This window comes from Sorex fumeus, unplaced genomic scaffold, assembly GCF_029834395.1.
Source record: "Sorex fumeus unplaced genomic scaffold, SorFum_2.1 ptg000047l, whole genome shotgun sequence".
NCBI classification, from domain to species: Eukaryota; Metazoa; Chordata; class Mammalia; order Eulipotyphla; family Soricidae; genus Sorex; species Sorex fumeus.
In genome coordinates, this window is record NW_026606104.1 from 35,057,180 (window position 1) to 35,077,095 (window position 19,916).

A 19,916-nucleotide genomic window follows, 5' to 3' on the forward strand; every position below is an offset into this window, starting at 1 on the left:
TGGCCCAGCAGGCAGTTGGGCCATGTCCCTGCACTGGTGCTCTGTGGCCTCTGCCTGGGTTTCTCCCCCGGTCAGTCTGCCTGGGAGCTGAGGGGGTGAACGGACAGTCTGACTCCTCCCTAGTGTGTCCCATAGAAGCCTCCGGAAGGCAGATTCTGTCCTTCGGTGGAGCAGTGTCTTATAGGGTCCTGGGTCCTTCTTACGCTCCCCGTCAAGAGGGGCAGGTGGGCAGGGCCAGGGACCACAGGGGGCCTTCCTGCTCATACTTGGGGGTGGGGGTGGGGGTGGGGGAAGGGTGAGTTACCTATTCCTGAGTCTCGGCTCCCTCTCTGGGAAAGGGTGCGGGCCAGAGCAGCACCCACACCTAGGAGTCCTCTGATAAAGACGGGCTCCCCAGGGCTCCTCAAAATTCTCTCCTGAGTGCTGGGCGCCCCATAGCTGGGCCTTCCTGGCGGGGGCATGTGGAGCCCCATCTCCCGCCCCCCCCCACACACACCTGGGACGCCTGTGTGCCATGTGGCCTGGGGTGTAGACCAGGGAGACCTGGGCCAGACACGCCCAGCCTTTGGCATCTCTCCCAAGACACCCGTCAGAAGGGGCTCGTCCAAGGCACACTGGCTAGTCCCTGCTCCCTAGCCCAGGTCACCTGCCCAGCTTAGAAATGGAACAGGGCCAATTGGAGCAGGTTTCCAGAAGTAAAATGCTAGTTACTGGGGTTTGGAGACCAGGGGTGGCGGGGGCAGGGGGGATGGGGAAGGCACCCCAGCATAGGGGAACAGCCCCTGTGAAAGCACAGTAAGAGGCCTGTCCGGCTCTGTCCCAGCCAGGGAGTGGATGAAGGGAGACCAAGGGGGCTCAGGAGAGCAGCCTCACAGGCCCCAGGGAGCCCCCCCAATCCCAGGGCTCAGCCCAGTGCTGGGATGTGGAACCAGCAGGCTCCCCAGGCCCAAGCCCACCCCTGCTCTCAGTCATTTCCCTAGTTCCCTACCTCCCTGGTGGGTCTCCCATCCCAAGGGCAGGAGACACAGGGGTACTGGGGCTCCCCAGGGTGGCTCTGGGGCCGGCAGGGGACTTAGGGGCACAGCCAGTGAGATTGGAGGCTCCAGCGCCTCGAGTCAGAGTCGGGCAGGCCCCCAGCAGCTGCTTTTTAACTGGCACTCTGCCCCCCCCCCCCCCCCCCGGGGACGCTAGGGGTCACTGAGGGCCTGGAGACATGGCCCATGACCTTCATCGTGGCTGAGTCCAGTGGGGGGGGGGCTCCTGGGGATTGCCCGTGAACTTTGGACCTTTGTGGCCTCCAGCTCGGGCTGTCGGGCTCTGACTGAGCTTCGCCGGGCCGCCAGAAACTTGCCCTTTTTAACTGCAAGGACAGCTTCTCCAGGGAGAATGTGCCGGGGCCTTTCTCTGCTCCCTTGGCCTCTGCCCTCTCCACCGCTGCTTGTGGCACTGGCTTCTGCTCCTGCACCGTGGCGGCTGCATGCTTGCGGCCACACCGCTTGGCTCTGGGTAGAGTGTTCTGTCCTATCCTGAGGGTCCGACCACCACCCAGGCCCCTGTCCAGCGGCATCCCTCCTCTAGGGGTCTGGAGAGGCCAGCCCTCGGCAAGCAAGCCCCGGCGTTGGCAGAACCGGAAGCAGTGGCTGGTTGCTGCTGCCCAGTTAGCAAGCCCGGCCAGTCGGAGTTGCTGTTGCTGTTGCTTTTGTTTTGTTTTGTTTTCAGTGGAGGAATGGATCCCCTACAACTCACAAACTCCCACGGTCACGGTCATCATGAGCTGAGCAGCTGGGCCACTGGCCACAGAAGCTTGCCCGGCCCTGGTCACTGCCTTGCTCTGATCTGGCCAGCACTGCAGCTGCCCTTGACCCTAGTTTTCTGACCCTCTCCTGGGCAAACAGGCTCACGAAGGCGGGTGGGGGGTGTCTCCTGATTCATTGTCAGTCTTAGGAGCCCCAAACTCTCCAGTTGCTGGGGCGTCTGAGAAGCTCTCAGAGGGATTCCTGTCCTCCTGCAACTACTTTGCAGGACACACCCACCTTTTGCCTAGCACAGTGTTGTTGATGCGGTAGTCTCACTTAGCTTTCCTCATCTCTTAGTCTTTAATCTTTTTTCATTGCTCTGAGGACCTAAGTAAAAGAGGCTCAGAAAGGTTAAGTGATAGGGTTGGGCTGGGTTCACACAGCCACTAAGTGGTAGAGCCACAGCATTATATATAATTTGAAAGCAAAATTTTCATTTGTCCATCCATCCATCCATCCATCCATCCATCCATCCATCCATCCATCAATCCATCCTTCTAGCCTTCCATCACTCCATCCTTCCATCACTCCATCCATCCGTTCAGTCATCCTTACATCCCTCCCTCCATGCCTTCTTCCATCCAAACAACGGTCCATCCATTCAACCAATTACCCATCCATCTAACTGATGTTGAACACTTATCCTTTGAAAGGTAGTTTAAAAATAGCTTCAATTTTTGAACACTTGCTGTGCTCTGGGCGTGATATTATTCTCCTTCTAATCTCAGTAACTCTCTGGAATAGTTGTCACCATTCTGCCTCAGCAGTGAGGACGCTATTACTAGGTGGTAAAGAGACTTTCCCAGCTAGTAAGCAGGGAATGGTGTTTTGACTGTGGGCCTTCTCGCCTCCAGAGCTTGCATTCTTAAACCTTCTGCTTGTTGGTTTCTTTATAAGTGTTGCTTGTCTTATTTTCTGCATACTTCACCAAATATCCCTTGCTCATATAGGTCATCATTTTGATGTCCACTTGTCTGTCCATTCTGCTTCCCCAATAGAGTCTAAGCCTGTTCTTCCATCCACCCAGTTCCTTCCCTCCCTCCCTCCCTCCGTCCCTCCCTCCCTTCCTCCCTCCCTCACCCGCCTCTCCCTCAAGTGACATCCTGGAGTCAACCTGAACCCATCCTGGCTCACAAGAGCCCACCAACTCTGTGTGCGTCTCCTTTCAATGTCACGCTCAATGATTCCCTGTTGGTGGCTTGAGACTGGCCAGAGCAGGAGCATCCGTCTGGTGGAAATGCTGCAAAGCTGGACTGGCATCGCTGCTTCTGGCCATCCACCAATCTTCACACCAGTGATTTGATTCCACTTACTCCTCAGTAGTCACCTAATGAACATATATATATATATATATATATATTTTTTTTTTTTTTTGTGGTGGGGGGTTCACACCCGGTGATACTCAGTGGTTACTCCTGGCTCTGCACTCAGGAATTATTCCTGGTGGTGCGTGGGGGACCATATGGGAAGCCAGGGACCGAACCCGGATCGGCTGTGTGCAAGGCAAATGCCCTACCTGCTGTACTATCGCTCCAGCCCCCTAGATGTATCTTTTTTTTTTCTTTTTGGGTCACACCCAGCGATGCACAGGAGTTACTCCTGGTTCATGCACTCAGGAATTACTCCTGGCAGTGCTCGGGGGACCATATGGGATGCTGGGAATAGAACCTAGGTCGGCTGCGTGCAAGGCAAACGCCCTACCCACTGTGCTATTGTTCCAGCCCAATGTATCTTTTTGATCACCCATTTTTTTTACCTGTCTGTCCCAACAGTCATCCATCTGTCCATCAGCCTGTCTTTGCATCTGATCTCCCATCTGTCTGGCTCTTTCCCCACCCTTCATTCATTGACCCTCCTGCACTTTTCTCATTGCCTACCCATCTCTCCACCCACCGACCCTCCATCCATCCATCCATCCATCCATCCATCCATCCCTCCCTCCCTCCCTCCCTCCCTCCCTCTCACACACCTGCTGAGAAACGCCCTCTGTCACAGCCTGGTGCGGGGTCCCGGGCTGGGGAGATGACACACACCTGCTCTGAGCAGTGTTCGCCACCCCTGGGGTGGGGCTGGGGGGGCCAGAGACCCACCCCCCCCTCCCAGGGCCTGTTCTGTTGGGGTGGGGCCTGGTTGGAGCCACTTCTTGCAGCCCCCCAGTCCTGCCCGGCCACACTGTCCACTGCCGCCTTACCTGAGTCTCCTTTTCCCTGTGCTGTCTGTCCCCTGTTCTGTCCCCTCCCTGCCCTGCCCGCCTGCTCCTCTGCCCTGCTCTCCTTCTGCCTGGCTGCTCGGGGGCTCCAGCTTTCTCCAGACCTGACCAGGCTAAAGGAGAGGTACTGCAGGACTAAGCGAGACATCCTGGCTTTGCGCGCCGGGGGGCGAGACATGCGGGAGCTGAAGCAGAAGTACGATTGTAAGGTACCGACCGCCTCTCGGGAAGGGGCTCCGCCGCCCGCGCTGCCCGCGGGGCACCTCCGTGCTGGACCCGGGTCAGTGCCTCACGCCGCTCGCTCCTTGCCACCTCCCCGCCTCTCCGTCTCTTCCTGCCACCCCCCGCCCCCCGCCGGACCCCGCTCCCGCAAGGCGCTCTCCCCGTCTGCAAGAATTTCTGGGTGGGGTTTTCAGATGTTGGGGGCCCTAAGAGCAGTGTGTGGAGGGTGGGGAACGCTGAGAAATGCAGGTCCCCGGGCACAGAGCCTGGTGAGGTCCTCCCCACCACCCCCAGGCCCAGGAATCTGCATATTTGATCAGGACAGCGGGTAGGTTTGGGCACTGGGGACCTTGTCTCCTCCGTCCTTGGAGCCGCTGAGAGTGATCCAGGTTGAGCTGGGAGATCCCTGGCCGTTCTCAGATGGGCTCTGGAGCCGGGCACCCACGCGGGCAGCCGTGGCTTCCGTTCACCGGGCATTTCCCATGCGCCATGGCCCGGGGCTGAGTCCTCTCCTACCTCTTTCCTGCTGTGCGGTCCCAGGCAGGCCTCTTGATCTCTCTGAGCCTCCGTCCCCTGGCTGGGGAAGCACGTGGGTGTCCGCAGATCCAGCCCTCGGCGTGGCCATGGGGGCGAGGGCGGTCTCTGTCACCTCCTGCCTCTCATCTTTCCGTCCCAATGCCCGGACCGAAGCTGCTGGCCGTGAGGTCACGCCAGAGGTCAGCAGCAGAGCTGGGGTTTAAACCAGGGCGTCTGTGGGCCAGAGCCTGGGCGTCCATTGGCCGGTAGCCCTGCCCGTGTCCTCAGAGCCGGAAGCCTCCCGGGAGGGCAGTGCTTTATAGTTTGCAGACCCTCTGATGGAACCTCTTGGGGTGGGGGTGGTTTAACCTGCCCAGAGCAGAGAGGCAAGGGCACATGAGGAACAGGGTGGGGGACAAGGGGACTTGCCCAAGCCTCCTCTGCCTAGGGGGACGGGCATCGGGAAGGGCGGACTTGGGGACGCCCTCCCGATGTTCGTCCCTTGCTCTTTTTCTTTGGTTTGGTTTTTGCTGGGGTCACACTCTGCGGTGCTCAGGGGCTCCTCCTGCTTCCCCTGGGTGCTTGGGGCTGACCCCCGGCCTCCTGCAGGCAAAGCGCCTGCTCCTGACCATCCAGCTGCCTCTGGTCTCTCTCTCTCTCTCTCTCTCTCTCTCTCTCTCTCTCTCTCTCTCTCTCTCTCTCTTTTCTTTTTGATTTTTGGGTCACACCCGGCAATGCACAGGGGTTACTCCTGGTTCATGCACTCAGAAATCACTCCTGGTGGTTCTCGGGGACCATATGGGATGCTGGGAATCGAACCCGGGTTGGCCGCGTGCAAGGCCAACACCCTACCCACTGTGCTATCGCTCCAGCCCCATTCTGTCTTTCTCTTTCTGCCCGGGGACGAGCCAGGAGAGGGGCCTCTGAGGTGCCCCCTCCTTAGGCATTTATGGTACGGCCTCCTGGGGGCTTCCCGACAGGAAGGAGCTGGGGTCTGTGGCGGAGATCTCTCGACTAGGGGGCAGACCCCCGCGGGAGTGAGCGTTCTGGGCTTAATGTCTCCGCCAGTGTCAGACTCTCAGAGGCATCCGTTAGCCGCCACCACCCCATCCCCCTACCCCCCGGGGCCAGGGCTCGCTCCTCTAGGATTGTACCTGTTAGAGGCAGAGAGGACCAGCCTACACAGCCCCTTCCCTGTTTCCAGCCTGGTTCCCGGACGGCCGCCCACCCCCTCAGGGCTCAGTAACCCTTCTTGCCTACCTTTGCATGAAGTGCCTGGCCAGTCCTTCCTCTGGGGACCAAGGTGCTGGCGGAAGGAAGGTGCCCTAGCAGAGAGCAGTGTGTCCCCCCGATGCATGCCCCCCACCTTCAGCCGAGGCGCCAGGGAGGAAGGAGCCGGGCTCCCCAGGGCCCCCTGCGGTGCCTCAGCCTCTTACCGGCAGCCCCTGCTAGCTGAAGCACCAACACCCCCCCGCCCCCCACCCCAGTCCTCTTGTTCCCACAGTGCGCTCTGTGTGCGTCCGCAGGGCGTAAGGCTGGGCGGGGGGCCCAGGCGTGGGTGACGGGCTGCAGCCTGCTGGGGTACAGGCCCCATGGGGCTCCCCCAGGCACCGGCAGCCGAGCTCACTGCGCCCCAGCCCCTCCCCCACCCCAGGGGAAGCTGCGCCCTGCCCTGTGGCAAGCCCAGCTGCCCCCTCTTCCCGGGCAGAGCCCAGGGAGAAGCCTGGCTATTTCGGGGACGAGGGAGGGCTTCCTCATTTGGGTTCAGCGGATGGGATTGCGAGACCTCCTCTGGCCCTAAAGCAGACGCCGGGCTCTGCCCAGCCCCTTTTGTCTCTCCTCCCCCCACCCCCCACCCCACCCTGCCCCTCCCCAGCAGACCACACCTCCCCGAAACCCCATCTGTTCCTCCCAGGCCCGGCTGGGTCTCCCTGGGGAAACTGAGGCTGCAGCGTGAGGTCAGGGCCCCCCTGGGGAAGTGGTGGGGATGGGATGGGAAAACAGGCCCGGCCGTCGCACCTTCCCCTGCATCTAGAGAGAAGGAACCAGCCCCTGCCACCCCCTGACGTCCCTGAGGCAGGTCGTGGGTGCCCAGGTTCTCTCACTCTCCCTCCTCACCGCCCCGGCCACCTCCCTGGGGTCCCAAGGCCTGTGGCCTGGCTGGGGAGGGGGTGGGACAGACCCCCACCCCCCCACCCAGGTGCCTCCACGGCTTCTCTGATGAGCTGCTCTGCCTTTGCCCAGATGACCCAGCTCATGAAGGCCGCCAAGAGCGGGACCAAGGACGGGCTGGAGAAGACCAGGATCGCTGTCCTGCGCAAAGTGTCCTTCCTGCACAGGAAGGACGTCCTCGGTGAGCCGGGCTGGAGGGGCTCGGGGCGAGGCCCAGAGGGCCTGGGGGTAGGGCCACGAGGGGCTGGGAGCGCGACTGCTCTCCCGTCCAGGGTTCCTTGGGCAGTGTTCCCCGGTCCTGCTGGCTGTGTGGCCGTCTCCTCTCAGGGTCCCCGCTGTGCACTTGGCCTGCTGCTCTGGCCATCTCGTCCCCTCCCCACCAGCCCCATTAGCCCAGTGCTGGCCCGGGCCACTGGCTGGGTGAGGTGGCGTTTCCCACGCCGCTCCAGGCAGGAAGTGACTGCATGATGCTCGCTGGTTGGGCCCAGCCTCCGGGACTCGGTCTGAGGGGTGCCCGCTTGGTCCTGGGGTTCTGGACCCCAGAGTATGATCACGCAGTACCACAGTAGGGCCGGCCTCCCGCTGGAGAGGCTTTGTCTATGGAAGATAAGGGGTACGGTGGGGTACACACGGGGAGCCCTGGGTGGGAGTGCAGAGGATGTGTCTCTGGGGGGACATGGAAACAGAAGGTCAGGGCAAAGGAGGCAGAGAAGCGGGATGGAAAGCCCAGGTCAGGGGAGTGCACAGGCAATCCTGATTGGGAGCTGGCACATGCAAAGGCCCTGAGACAGGACGCGAAGGCCCTCAGCGGAAGCTTTCTTGGATGTCAGCATTCTCCGTGTTTCTTGCGTGCCAGCCGACTTTCCTCTCTGCGGGTGCTTGCCTAGTCCTCATACCCACCCTGGGCAGCTGCAGAGGAGAGGAAACAGGGCCTCACTGGGGCCACACCCAGGCCAGTTCAGCACAGGCTGCTTCTGAGCCAGGCAGACTCAGCACCCTCAGGGAAGGTGGTGCTCTTTGCCCCACTCCTCATTGCCTCAGTTTCCCCCCCTGACGGACGGCACAGTTCAGCATACCCAGAGCAGGTGGGCTGACAGCCCATGTGATCCCACATGCGTGTTCCCTTGTTTCCCCGAGGGGTGGGTTTCCCACGGCTGCGTGCGGGGCTGAGCCTTTGAGGGGTGCACAGGCCCTCAGTGAGGTCAGGGGCAGGCCAAGGAACTGCTTCCTCCTCGGGGGAGCAGCTCCCGGTCCACCTCCTCTGGGCCCTGCCCTCCCGCCCGCTTGCCCGGAGCCTCTCCCCAGTGGCCCTCCCCCCAGAGCCGTTATTAATAGCCGCGGCCGCGCTCGAATCACCGGCCAAGAATGCTGCCCAGCGTGGCGTGGGGGAAGCGGAAGCGGCCGGGTCCGCGGCTGGGGTGGGTGCGCGGCGATGCCCGCAGCATCATGTGGGCCAGGCAGGAGGGCCTCCCCCACCCCCACCCCCGGCCCCTGGGCCGCTGCCCCTCCTCCTCCTCCTCTTCTGTCTCCTGCTCAGGTAAGGGCCCGCGTGGGGGGGTCCCCGCTGGCCCCCCTAGGCGACACCCCACTTCTCTCTTTCTTATGTCCTGCCGTGGCTTGGTGGCTGGAGCCAGGACCAGCCAGGGCGCAGCTCCCGGGGGCCTGGTCTCTGTGGGTGCCGGGCCCCTCTGTTCCTGCCCCCCAGTCTGCCCTCCCTCCGAGGCCCATCCTCGCTCCCCCAGGGGCCCAGATGGCAGTTGAATGTTCTCCCTTTTAGGGAAAGGGTGTTTTGCATTTTGTTTCTGCTACAGAGGATGGAAACACCAGGCCAGACAGCCCCTTCTTCCCGGCTGATTTTCACCCTCCTCTCAGGCGCCCGGGGGGAAACTATTTTTAGTGCCCAGGGATGGGGACACGGGTGTCCCGGTCTCCGCCTGGCTAGCAGCACACGGGCTGAGCGAGGCCGGTGACTCGTGGCAGAGAGGATCGGCGAGCCGAGCCCCCCGCAGGACGTGGCCCAGTGTTGGCCGGCACTTAGCTCCTCGCGGGCGGCTGGTCTGGAGCATGCTGGGTGAATGCCATCTGCCAGAGTCCACGGTGACCTCTGGGCTGTGTGTCGCTGGGATGACGGTCTGCGAGGCTCTCGGTGCCGGGGTCACCAGCCCGTCTGACTTTCCAGGTGACTCAGAGGACGAGGACATGGGGCTCCTGGAGGTCAGCGTCACGGACATCAAGCCCCCAGCCCCGGAACTGGGCCCCATGCCAGAGGGGCTGAGCCCTCAGCAGGTGTGTGCGAGGGGCAGGGAATGTAGGTGGGGGGGCACACAGAGGGCTGGGCCTGCAGGGGGAGCCAGGACGGGGGTCTCTGCCAGGTTTTGGAGACTGCCTGTGCGGTTCCCTGGGGACCGCCGTGTCCTGGGGCCTGCGGGGGCCCTGCTCTTACAGTTCTTGTTCCCCCTCCGGGAAGGAGATCCGCCACTCCTGGGCTCCTGGTAGGGTGGTGGGGCTCCCCTGGTAGAGGAGCGCCCGTTGCACCCAGCTCAGGGAGCTGCCCACTCCCCGCGGGACCCTGGGAGGTCTTCCTGTCCCCATGTTCCCCGGAGGGAGGGACTGAGCCGCCTTGGCTGCCTTTCCCAGCCCGTGTGCGCAGGGATGGGGCCTGCACAGGCATCCATGTGGGCACCTGAGGGACCCAGGAGGGCTTTGCTGGTTCCGTGGCAGCAACCTTTCCTGCCATGGGCTTTGGTGGCAGGGGTGGGGTGGAGGTGGCACTGGTCAGATCCCTGAGCTGAGAAGGACCACTGGCTAGTGCCAGTCCATGCCTATAAGAGCCAACTCATGCCACCCCAGGCCAGGCTGTGTGACACTGCCAGTTAGTGCCAGCCCATGCCTACCCATGCCAGCAGTGCCCACAGGTACCAGCCTGAGGTACCGATGGTAGCATACACCCATCTCCAGCAGCTCTGGCCAGTCTGTGCCCACTAGTGCCAGCACGGGCCAACCCATGCAGCCTTGTGCCCACCAGTGATGGCTAATGCCAGTCTGTGCCAATCCATGTCAACCCCTGTAGTCTTTGCCACCTATGCTAACCCGTGCCAGCCTCCCAGTCAGTACCTTCTCATGCCAACAAATGCCAACTTCTACCAACTAATGTAGCCCATGCAAGACTTTGCCTCATCGTTCCAACTAAAGCCAGTGATGCTTTATTTGGTGCCAGCCCTTGCCAGCCTATGCCCACGAGTGCCAGCCCATGCCCTGTACATGCCAACGTGTGCTAGCCCACCTTAGGCTGTGTGACATGTTCCAGCGAGTGCCAGCCCATGCCCACCCATGCCAGCAGTATCCGTGCCAGTCTGTCCTGTCCCTGCCCACCTGTGCCCACCCGTGTCAGCCGCTCTCATCCCACAGCAGCCGGTGCTGCCACCTGCCAGGTTGTGCCAGTGTGCAGCTCTCGCAGACGTGCTGGGCTTTGCTGGTTCCCACAGCCCACACTGCCACTGGGCGGGGAAGCGGCACTGGCCAGTCCTTGAGCTCAGGATGCTACCTCCCACCCTAGGAGACCGACCCTGGCTGGGGTCAGCCCACCCACCTGCCTGCTCTGTGTGTGCCCCAGAGTACCCAGTCTGGGGGTCCCTCCAGGCCCCGCTCTCCCTGGGGCACCCTCACCAGTGCTCAGAGCTGAGGGTGGCTCCTGGCATACATAGGGTGGGCAGGGCCGGGGATGTCTCTCATCCCCCGAGACCCCGTCCCTCACTCCACTGAAGTGAGGTGGGCTGAGGAAGGGGGCACATGTCTGGCACAGCTATGGACATCCTGACACAGAGACCGTTAGGGGCAGGGCGGGGTTGTCACTCGGGGTGGAGTCTCTCCATCCTGACCCAGGGGGACAGGCTCCTTCTGAGGTCACTCACCTGAGGCTGCCTAGCGAGCGAGCCCTTGACCCCCCCAGCAGAGCCGCCTGGATGCTCTCAGGTCTGGGCCTGGAGCAGTTCCGCAGAGCTGGGGGGGCCCGTTCCTGGTACAGCATGTTTGCCGCCGCCCTGTTCCGTGCTGGGTCTCCTGCCTGGCTCAGGGTGGTTGGGTAGGGAGCTGGGTATGGCTCAATCCCACCCGACTCACAGCGGCCCAGAAGAGGCAGAGGGGAAGGTGGCCACCAGCCTGGGTTGGGGTCTCGAACCCTCCCTGCAGCCCAGCAAGGGTGGCCCCGGCCCCTGGGAGAAGAGCCCCTGGGTCCTACCCATCCTACCCATCCTGCGTGGCACTGATTGACTGGCTCTCCGGCCTGAGCAGGTGGTCCGCAGACACATTCTGGGCTCCATTGTGCAGAGTGAAGGCAGCTACGTGGACTCCTTGAAGCGGGTGCTCCAGGTATGACCCCAGGGCCTCTGGCAGGCGGTGGGCGGATACTCAGGACACTTGGCACGGAGTGTTGGGGACAGCAGTTTAGGATGGGGTGACAGCCAGTGCACGTGTGGGCCGGCTGGACCTCCAATGGGGGTGCCTGAGGGACACTAGCACTGCTTGGGTGTTCTCATGAGCTGGCTCTGGTTCTGAGACCGTGTGGGAGCAACCGTGGGACCCCCCCTCCCACCGAGGGAGCCCCCCGGGGTACTGGGGGCTGAACCTCTGTCTCCCCCTCCCCAAACCTCGACCCCCAGTCTGTAGCCCGCAGCCCTGGAGGGTGGGTCTTGGCAGCGAGGCCCCTAGGGAAGGGGCTGTTGGGGTGGGCTGGGGGGTGCTCAGGGACCCTCACTTCCGCTCCCACGGGAGGGTCAGGCAGCTAGGGAGGAAGGTGGCACCTGGTGGAGTGTAGCTCTTGGGTCCAGGGACCTGGCTGGGCCCCCCGGGTACACGGCGGGCCCTAGGCCAGCCTGGGGGAGGGTCTACAGGAGCCAGGGCACCGGGATGCTGTGTCCATCCCTGTGGAGCCTTCTGAAAAGACAGACAGGGGTGGGGGCAGCCTGCCATCCGCAGCCCACAGAGTGCTGGGCGCTGACCCCGCTGCCTCCACTGCCGCCTCCGGGCTGTCCCACAGGATTACCGCAACCCGCTGGTGGAGATGGAGCCCAAGGCGCTGAGCCTGCGGAAGTGCCAGGTGGTGTTCTTCCGCGTGAGGGAGATCCTGCACTGTCACTCCATGTTCCAGATCGCCCTGTCCTCCCGCGTGGCCGAGTGGGATGCCACCGAGAAGATTGGGGACCTCTTCGTGGCCTCGGTAGGTGGCCCCCAGCCTGCCATGGGGGTCTGAGTGTCCCTCCAACTCCCAACTCAGGGCTGGGCACCGGGAAGACCCCAGAGACCTTCAGCTGTGGTGTGTGGGGGAGGCCCGAGGCCTCGTGCTGGCCTGATGGACCATGCCTCGGTCCCCGGGAAGCGGGGTACAGGGGCAGACACATGGGCGCTTGTCCCGCACTGGGCCCTGCTCCCTGCCCTGGGCGGGCGTGCTCCGGGCCGGGCATCCCCATGTGCGCAGTGAGGGGGTATGTGCCAAACTTGGGGTTTGTCCAGTGGCAGGTGGGGTCCCCGTCAGGCTGTCAGGGGAACTTACCCCCTTTTACTTTTTATCACACCTGGCGATACTCAGGGGTTCCTCCTGGCTCTGCACTCAGGAATCACTCCTGGCGGTGCTTAAGGGACCATATGGGAGGTGGGGGATGGAACCCGGGTTGGGCCGTGAGCAAGGCCAAATGCCCTCCCCGCTGTGCTGTTGTCTCTCTGGCCCCTGGATGCTTCACCTTGATCTGATGGAGGTCTTTGGAATTTCTGCCCAAATGTCATTTTTTTCCTCCCTGTGCTGCTGGGGATTGAGCCCCGGGTCTCCCGGTGGGCCGGCCGGGCGAGTGTTCTGCCTCAGATCAAAGGCTGGGTCTTCCCAGCCCCCCTTTTTGTTTGTGCCCCAGTGCTCAGAACCTCAGGCCCTGGTGGGTGTCTCCAAGGGGCTAGGCGGACCCTCCCCTTGTGAATGGTGTTGAGCCTGCCTTGAGGGCAGGGGCCCACCGGGTCTTGACTGCTGCTGGGAGCCAGGAGGAAGGGAAGGGAGAGGTGGAGCTGAGGCTGGCAGCTGGGGCCAGGGAAACCACCCCTACATGCGCTTGTCCACAGCCCACCGGCCCGCGACCTGGGGAGTCAGGTGGCTTCTTGGTGGGTGACGATTCTGGGGATGATGGGCACCCTGACTCAGGGGGATGACGGGTATCCCAACTCAGGGGTGACAGGTACCCCGACTCAGGGGGGTGATGAATACCCCAACTTAGCGGGTGATGGGTACCCCAAATCAGGGGGTGATGGGTACTCCAACTTGGGGGGTGATGGGTAGTCTGACTCAGGGGGTGATGGATATCCCAATTTGGGGGTGACGGGTTCCCTGAGCTCAAGGCTATGGAGAGGGGAGCATGGGGGCGGGGGGGGGCGTTGCTGGCCGCCCACCCCCAGTGTTGACCTGACCCGCGGGCTGGGGGGGGCCGCAGTTCTCCAAGTCCATGGTGCTGGACGTGTACAGTGACTATGTGAACAACTTCACCAATGCCATGTCCATCATCAAGAAGGCCTGCCTCACCAAGCCTGCCTTCCTGGAGTTCCTCAAGGTGAGGCTCTGCGGGTGCCTTGGGGGGGGAGGATGAGGGGGCTGGGGCCCAGCTCTGGGGGCAGAGCCTCGCTTTGCGCCTGTTCGGTGGGGGTGGGGGTGATCCAGCTCTCTAAGGCCTCGCTCCTCTGCCCAGGGCCTGGGACGGGGGATGGGGCTCAGCTGTCCTGGAGGGAAATTCCTCAGGGCGTCAGCTGACCACAGACCTCGTGTGGCTGTAGACAGCCTCCCCGAAGGAGAAGGATTCCCAGGCAGGCGCTGTCAGATGAGGAAGCCCCTCCCTTATCGCTAGCCCTGCCTGGCGGCCACTGCCCTCCCCCATATGGTTCAGGGTGACTTTGTGAGGGGCTCGGGCCCAGGGTCCGGAGGGCGATGGGGGAGGGGTTGTCTTAGCACGGAGGTGTGGGCCAGCCTGCAGTGGTCCTGGGAGAGAAGGCTCAAGGCCTGTAGGCCCAGGCCCAGTGGCTGCCGGCCAGGCAGAATGCAGGCCGGGGGCTTCATGATAGCAGCAACCTGGTGGGTACCAGCAGAGCAGGCTCAAGGGATGGGCAGCGGGTGGGCAGTGGGCGGGAAGCAGCTGCCCTGACCCGGGTCTTTGTGGGCTAGACTGCACCTTCCCAGGGGCGGCCGTCTCCAGCCTTCTAGAAGCCCCTTGGGCAACTCTGCCAGCTAATGTTTTTAGAGGGGAGAGTGGAATGCAGGCACCCCGGCTGTGGAGCTGGGGACCCTCATGTGCTTCCCCTGGGCTGGAGGCCAAGTAGAGTCCCAGGCCTGGAGGAAGAACGCAGGATGTGAGCGCCTCGAGCGACCAGGAAGCCCAGGCTGAGGAGCCTCGGGTGATCGGGTGGCGCCCAGGCTGTGAGGCCCTTGAGTGATGGGTGGGGGGGTCTCTTTCTCTTCCTCCCACAGCGGCGGCAGCTGTGCAGCCCTGACCGTGTCACGCTCTACGGGCTGATGGTGAAACCCATCCAGCGCTTCCCGCAGTTCATCCTCTTGCTCCAGGTACCCGGGGCCCCCTGCACCCGTCCCCCCTTGCAGCCTCCCAGCAGGTCTGGGTGTGTGTGTGGGGGGGGGGGGGGAGCCTCTGGCCTGACGCTCTGTCTGGGCCCCCGACAGGACATGCTGAAGAACACGCCCCGGGGCCACCCGGACCGGCTCTCGCTGCAGTTGGCCCTCACTGAGCTGGAGACGCTGGCCGAGAAGCTCAACGAGCAGAAGCGCTTGGCCGACCAGGTGGCCGAGATCCAGCAGCTGACCAAGAGCGTCAGCGACCGCAGCAGCCTCAACAAGGTGAGAGCCGGCGACCCCTGTCCCCCCGAGAGGAGGCTCCCCGCATCCCGGGGGTCGACCTGCCTTCTCGCAGGGCCAGTCTCTCTCACATCCCCGACTGTACGCCACTCAGGACCCCAGCAGCTTTTATTCACCAGAGCGGGTGCCAGAAAGGGACCAGGAAGCTTGTCCTGGGATGATGCTTGCGACACTGGGTGCCAGAGTCTCCATATTCCGCCCTCCTCCCTCATGCTTGCTGTGGAGCCCCGGGGAAGCCCCTAGCCTCTCTGAACCTCACCTGCTCCCTGTGAATCGAGGGGGGCCCAGTTGCATCCCCACTGCCCTCTGGCCAGGTTCCCGGCAAAGGACAGTGGCCCTGGAGTCCTGAGCCCTTGGAGACTCCCACCTGGGTTGTTTTTGAAAGATACAAAGAGGAAAAAAAAAAACTGGTGCTAGGTGTTTTGCAGTTGAAACTTTGGAATAGTCAAAATTGAAAAAGGCTTTTCAAATGAGTCCGTAGAATGCTGTGATTTTCAAAGTCCAAGGCCGGGACATGAAAGTTAGTCACCGCTGCTTCCCTGGTGGCCCCTCTCACCCCCCGCAGGGTGGAGCTAGACTGGAATGGCCAGGGCAAAGTGACCTCTGGCACATACACAGGGCCCTGCGTGGTTCTTACGGGAAGGGGTGTGGTGGGTCTGTGTGCCCCGAACACAGAACAGGGCCAGGCTGGGGGGTTCCAGTCCCCTGGGGAGGCGCCTCCTGGCATCAGCAGAGTCAGGCACGGCCATTATTCTAGAGTCCTCCACAGGCTCTCGCTTGACATGCCAGTGTGGACCCCCCCACCCACCCCAGCCTTGACAGTGCAGGTAGGATCCAGGGTCCTGTTGGGCTCTGGCATCTCAGCACTCTTCACTCGTGTGCCCATATGGCGGGTGTCAGCAGATGGAAGTAGCTGTGGAGAGAGCCCCAACACTCAGAGCTGTGGGCCTTCTCATAGGCTCTGCAGAACTGGCCTGGCTTCCCGGGGCCCACACGGGCCTGTCCCTGGGGTGACCCCTGACCTCCAGGGCTTGTTTTGCCTGTTCCACAGGGTGGGGCCGGGCAAGGGCACCTTCCCTCCTAGAGGATCCTTCTGTAGTGGGGCCACTGGGTCCTCCCTACTCCAGGCCCCCACATCTATATTCTGGGATGTCGCTCCCCAAAAAGACTTTATCTGGGCTGTGTCTGCCCGTACCCACCTGTGCCAGGCTGTGCTGTCTAGTCCCAGTCAGCGTCCATCCATGTCAGACTGCCAACCCATGCCACCTATGCCAGCCTTTGCCCTCGCAAACCAGCCTATGCCAACTAGTCTGTGCCTATGCCCATGCAAAGTCATGCCAACTAGTGCCAATCTGTGTGCATTGATGCCTGCCAGTGCCCACCATGGCAGTCTCTGCCCACTAGTATTCAACCATGCCCCCATGCCATACTGTCCACAGATTCTAGCTTGAGCCAGCCATTGCCAGATTCTGCCCATTACTGCTAATCCTCAGTGCCCCATACCACCCAATGCCAATCAGCAACAACCCATGCCAACATGTGCTAGCACATGCCAACACGTGGAGTCGGTGCCAACCCATGTTAATCTGTACCACCTGTGCCACTTGGTACCAATCTGCACCAGTCTCCTACCTCATGCCAGTCAGTTCCAACCTGTGCCAACCATGCCAGCATGCTCTGTCACATGACAGTACATGCTAACACGTGCAATTGGTGCCAACCATAGTCTATACCATTCAGCACAATCCATGCCATCCCATGTTGAGCTATGCCAGCCAGTGCCAATCTGCCCCCCCATGCCAGCTGGTGATAGTCCATGCCACCTCATGCTACGTGATTCATGTCTGTGCCATTGTGTGCCAGAAAGTGTCGCCCAAACAATTTTTTGCCAACTCATGCCATCTGGGCCAGTCAATAACAACCCTATGCTACCCCATGTCAATCAGTGCCACCCAGGCCAACCTGAGCCAAGTCACACCACACCAGCTTTGCCAGCTTATGCCAGTCAATACTGTGCCTCACATGCCAATCATTGCCAGCCCACACAGTCACATGCTAGCCTGTGCCAACCTGTGCCAAGCAAGGATGGACATCATCTGATACCAACCCTTGTTGGCCTGTGCCAGTGCAGATTAGCTGGTGCCAATCCATGCCAGTGTGTGTTCACTGGTGCAGTCCACCCCAGGTGCATTCCCTGGTGCAGTGCCTGCACATGCCCACCCAGGACAAGGCGTGCCAGCAGTGCCCACCTACCCGAGTCTATGCACATGCCCACCCAGGACAAGGCGTGCCAGCAGTGCCCACCTACCCGAGTCTATGCACATGCCCACCCAGGACAAGGCGTGCCAGCAGTGCCCACCTACCCGAGTCTATGCCAATGAATGCAGCATGTTTTCACCTGTGCCAATCTATGCTTCCCCATGGAAGTGTGTGCCCACTCGTCCCATTCCGTGTTCACTCACACCAGGGTGTTCCAAACACGCCCTGAAAGGTACTGCCAGGAAGTACTGTCTGTATGCGACTCTGCCAGGCATGCCCATCTGTGCTCACCTGTGCCCAGACATTTCTGTCAGAGCACCCCCGTGCTGGCACAGAGTGGTCTCTGTATACAGGGGTGGTGCCTTCTGGCCTCTCCTTCCTGCCGTTGAGAGGGTGTCTCTTTTTTTTATTTTTATTTTAATTTTTTATTTTAATTTTTATTAGTGAGACACCATAAGGTACAGTTGTAGAACTTATAAATTTTTGTGTTTGGGTTTCAGTTATACAATGATTGAGTACCCATCACTCCACCAGTGCCCATTTTCCACCACCACAGATCCCAGTATAACCTCCCACCCCTCATCCCCCTTATCCCACCCTGCCTCTGTGGCAGGGCATTCCCTCTTGTTCTCTCTCTCTCCTTTTGGGTGCTGTGGTTTGCAAAAGAGGCATCGAGTGGCAATCATGTTCGGTCTATAGTCTACTTTCAGCATGTATCTCTCATCCTGGGAGGATCCTCCCAACACCCTTTATTTGGTGCTCCCTTCTCTATCTGAGCTGGAGAGGGCATCTCTTCCTCTCTCTCTGCCTGGGCAGCCTCCACGGGGAGAGTTGGGTGGGGACAAGGACTCCCCGGGGCAGTCAAAGCTCTTCCCTCCCTGCTGGCTGCCCTTGTCGCCTGGGCATTGGGGAGACGTGGGCAATTCTGGGATCTCGGGAAGCCCTGTTTGGTGTTGGGGCAGGAATAGAAGGCCCTGAGCCTCACTTTCCCCACCTGTCAAGTGTATATGGCATGTCTGAGGCCCATGGGGTGCGTTGGAGAGTGAGCTGGTGGGCCTATTCTGCACCTTCTCCCCTGCCAGGGACCTTCCCCCACCCCTCAGCCAGTTTTGAGGACTTGGTAGTGATTTTCCTCTGACAACCACTGGCAGGAGCAGAAATGAAACTGGGCGTGCCCCCAGCGAAACCCGCAGCTCCTTTCCCAATGTGCTGACTCGGTCCTGCGGGGCTGTTTGTGCAACAGCAGGGCTCCCGTTTGCATCCCCTATTTCTCCTTTATTTTCTTCGAAGCCGCCTCTAGGTTTTGAGAGGGGCTGCCCGAAACTTAGGCGCTCTGTTTGGGTACACGCGTACCCCCGGGGTGCAGCCGTGCAGTCATGGAATGATGTCCAGTTTGTTGGAAGCTGCGGGAAGTAGTCCCCAGCCCTAGCGTTGGGTAGGGGGTCCCCGAGGACCCCTGGTCTTCCTTGTGATAGGAGCAGCAGGGCCTGGTGGGTTTCAGTCTCTCCCAGAGGCAAGCTGGGACCTAGTGTGGGGACAGCAAGGGCCTGACTTCAGCCTACGGCCTCCTGGGACTGTCAGGCCCCTGAGATGCCAAGTGGGAAGTTCCGTGGTCCGTTCACCATGGCCTTTGGCTCCTGCAGACCCATGTGCAGGCCCGAGGGACAGGTTTCTTGGTAGAAGAACAGGAAGGGTTGGTGCTGGTTGGCCCTTTCCATTGGGTAATAGGGAAAGAGGGACAGGATTACAATGGTTGTCGGGGTCTTGATACTTGGAAGGACCCAAGTGCATGCTTTCCCTGCACAAGCGCCAGGTATGATCCCAGGTACCATGTGGCCCCCTGGGTGCTACCAGGAGTGACCCCTGCAGGCCACTTGCTGAGCCACACCACCGGTTCCCACCCCAAAAAGGCATAGAAGAAGGTCATCTGGGTCATGGGTTGGGGCGGTGAATTTTGCTGACCGCGTCCCTATCCCTAAATCTGCCCTGTAGGCGAGACATTTTCCCGTCAGTCTCGGTGCTGGCCACAGTTCCTGGTGTCCAGCCTGAGATTTGTGGTCCCTGGGCAGCTCGAGGCCGCCAGCATCCCCCACAGCGGGCGGGGGAGGGGGAACTCAGCCACGGTCTCATTGTCCAAACCCGCTGTTTGGATGCCATTCCTCTGTTGTTGCTGATTTTTTTTTTCTTTTTGGGTCACACCCAGTGATGCACCAGGGTTACTCCCTGGGTCTGCACTCAGGAATTAGTCCTGGTGGTGCTCGAGCGACCATATAGGATGCTGGGAATCGAACCCGGGTCGGCTACGTGCAAGGCAAATGCCTTGCCCGCTGTGCTATCGCTTTAGGCCTCGTTGCTGACGTTTTGTGTTTGTTCTGTGCTCAGGATCCCTCCCGGCAGGGCCTGGGGGACACTGTGAGGTGCCGGGGTTCAAGCCAGGTTGGTGCATGCCAGGCCAGCACTCTATCCACTGTCACCTCTCTGGCTCTGGGTCTTTAGTTTTTGTTGTTGTCTTGGTTGCGGGCAGCACCCTGAGTGCCCAGGAGCAACCCCTGGCATGTTGCTTGAACTTGGGCGGGGTCACTCCTGGCCGGCAGGTCTGACCCTAGCCCCGGCTGAGGCTGCCCTGCGGGTGAGGGTGCGGGGGTAGGGGTGCCACACAGGGCTGGCCTTTCCCCTGGGGCCACTCTTGGGAGGGCCCCACCTTTGCTGGAATGTTCTGCTCTTGCTGTCTTGAAATCCTTGCAAACTCAGCCGTGGGTTCTATTTTCTTTTGACACTGGGCTCTGCCAGTCCCCAGACTCAGCCCTGTATCCCTCCATCCGACTGGCAGAGGTGGAGGCCACACTTGGCA

The 19,916-nt window shown here is 61.3% G+C and overlaps 1 protein-coding gene across 3 annotated transcripts in view; it reads left to right on the top strand.

Moving 5' to 3' along the window:
• Nucleotides 1-19,916, top strand: part of ARHGEF10L (Rho guanine nucleotide exchange factor 10 like) — a 109,522-nt gene that overhangs the window by 52,907 nt on the left and 36,699 nt on the right. For 2 of the 3 annotated variants that reach the window (XM_056122574.1, XM_056122572.1), the window contains 8 exons: nucleotides 4,098-4,214; nucleotides 6,988-7,096; nucleotides 9,095-9,201; nucleotides 11,206-11,283; nucleotides 11,951-12,130; nucleotides 13,383-13,499; nucleotides 14,408-14,500; nucleotides 14,615-14,788. In XM_056122574.1, coding sequence (XP_055978549.1) covers nucleotides 4,098-4,214; nucleotides 6,988-7,096; nucleotides 9,095-9,201; nucleotides 11,206-11,283; nucleotides 11,951-12,130; nucleotides 13,383-13,499; nucleotides 14,408-14,500; nucleotides 14,615-14,788 — 975 coding nt within the window. The remainder of the gene's footprint in view (nucleotides 1-4,097; nucleotides 4,215-6,987; nucleotides 7,097-9,094; nucleotides 9,202-11,205; nucleotides 11,284-11,950; nucleotides 12,131-13,382; nucleotides 13,500-14,407; nucleotides 14,501-14,614; nucleotides 14,789-19,916) is intronic. The other variant, XM_056122573.1, reaches the window with a different exon arrangement.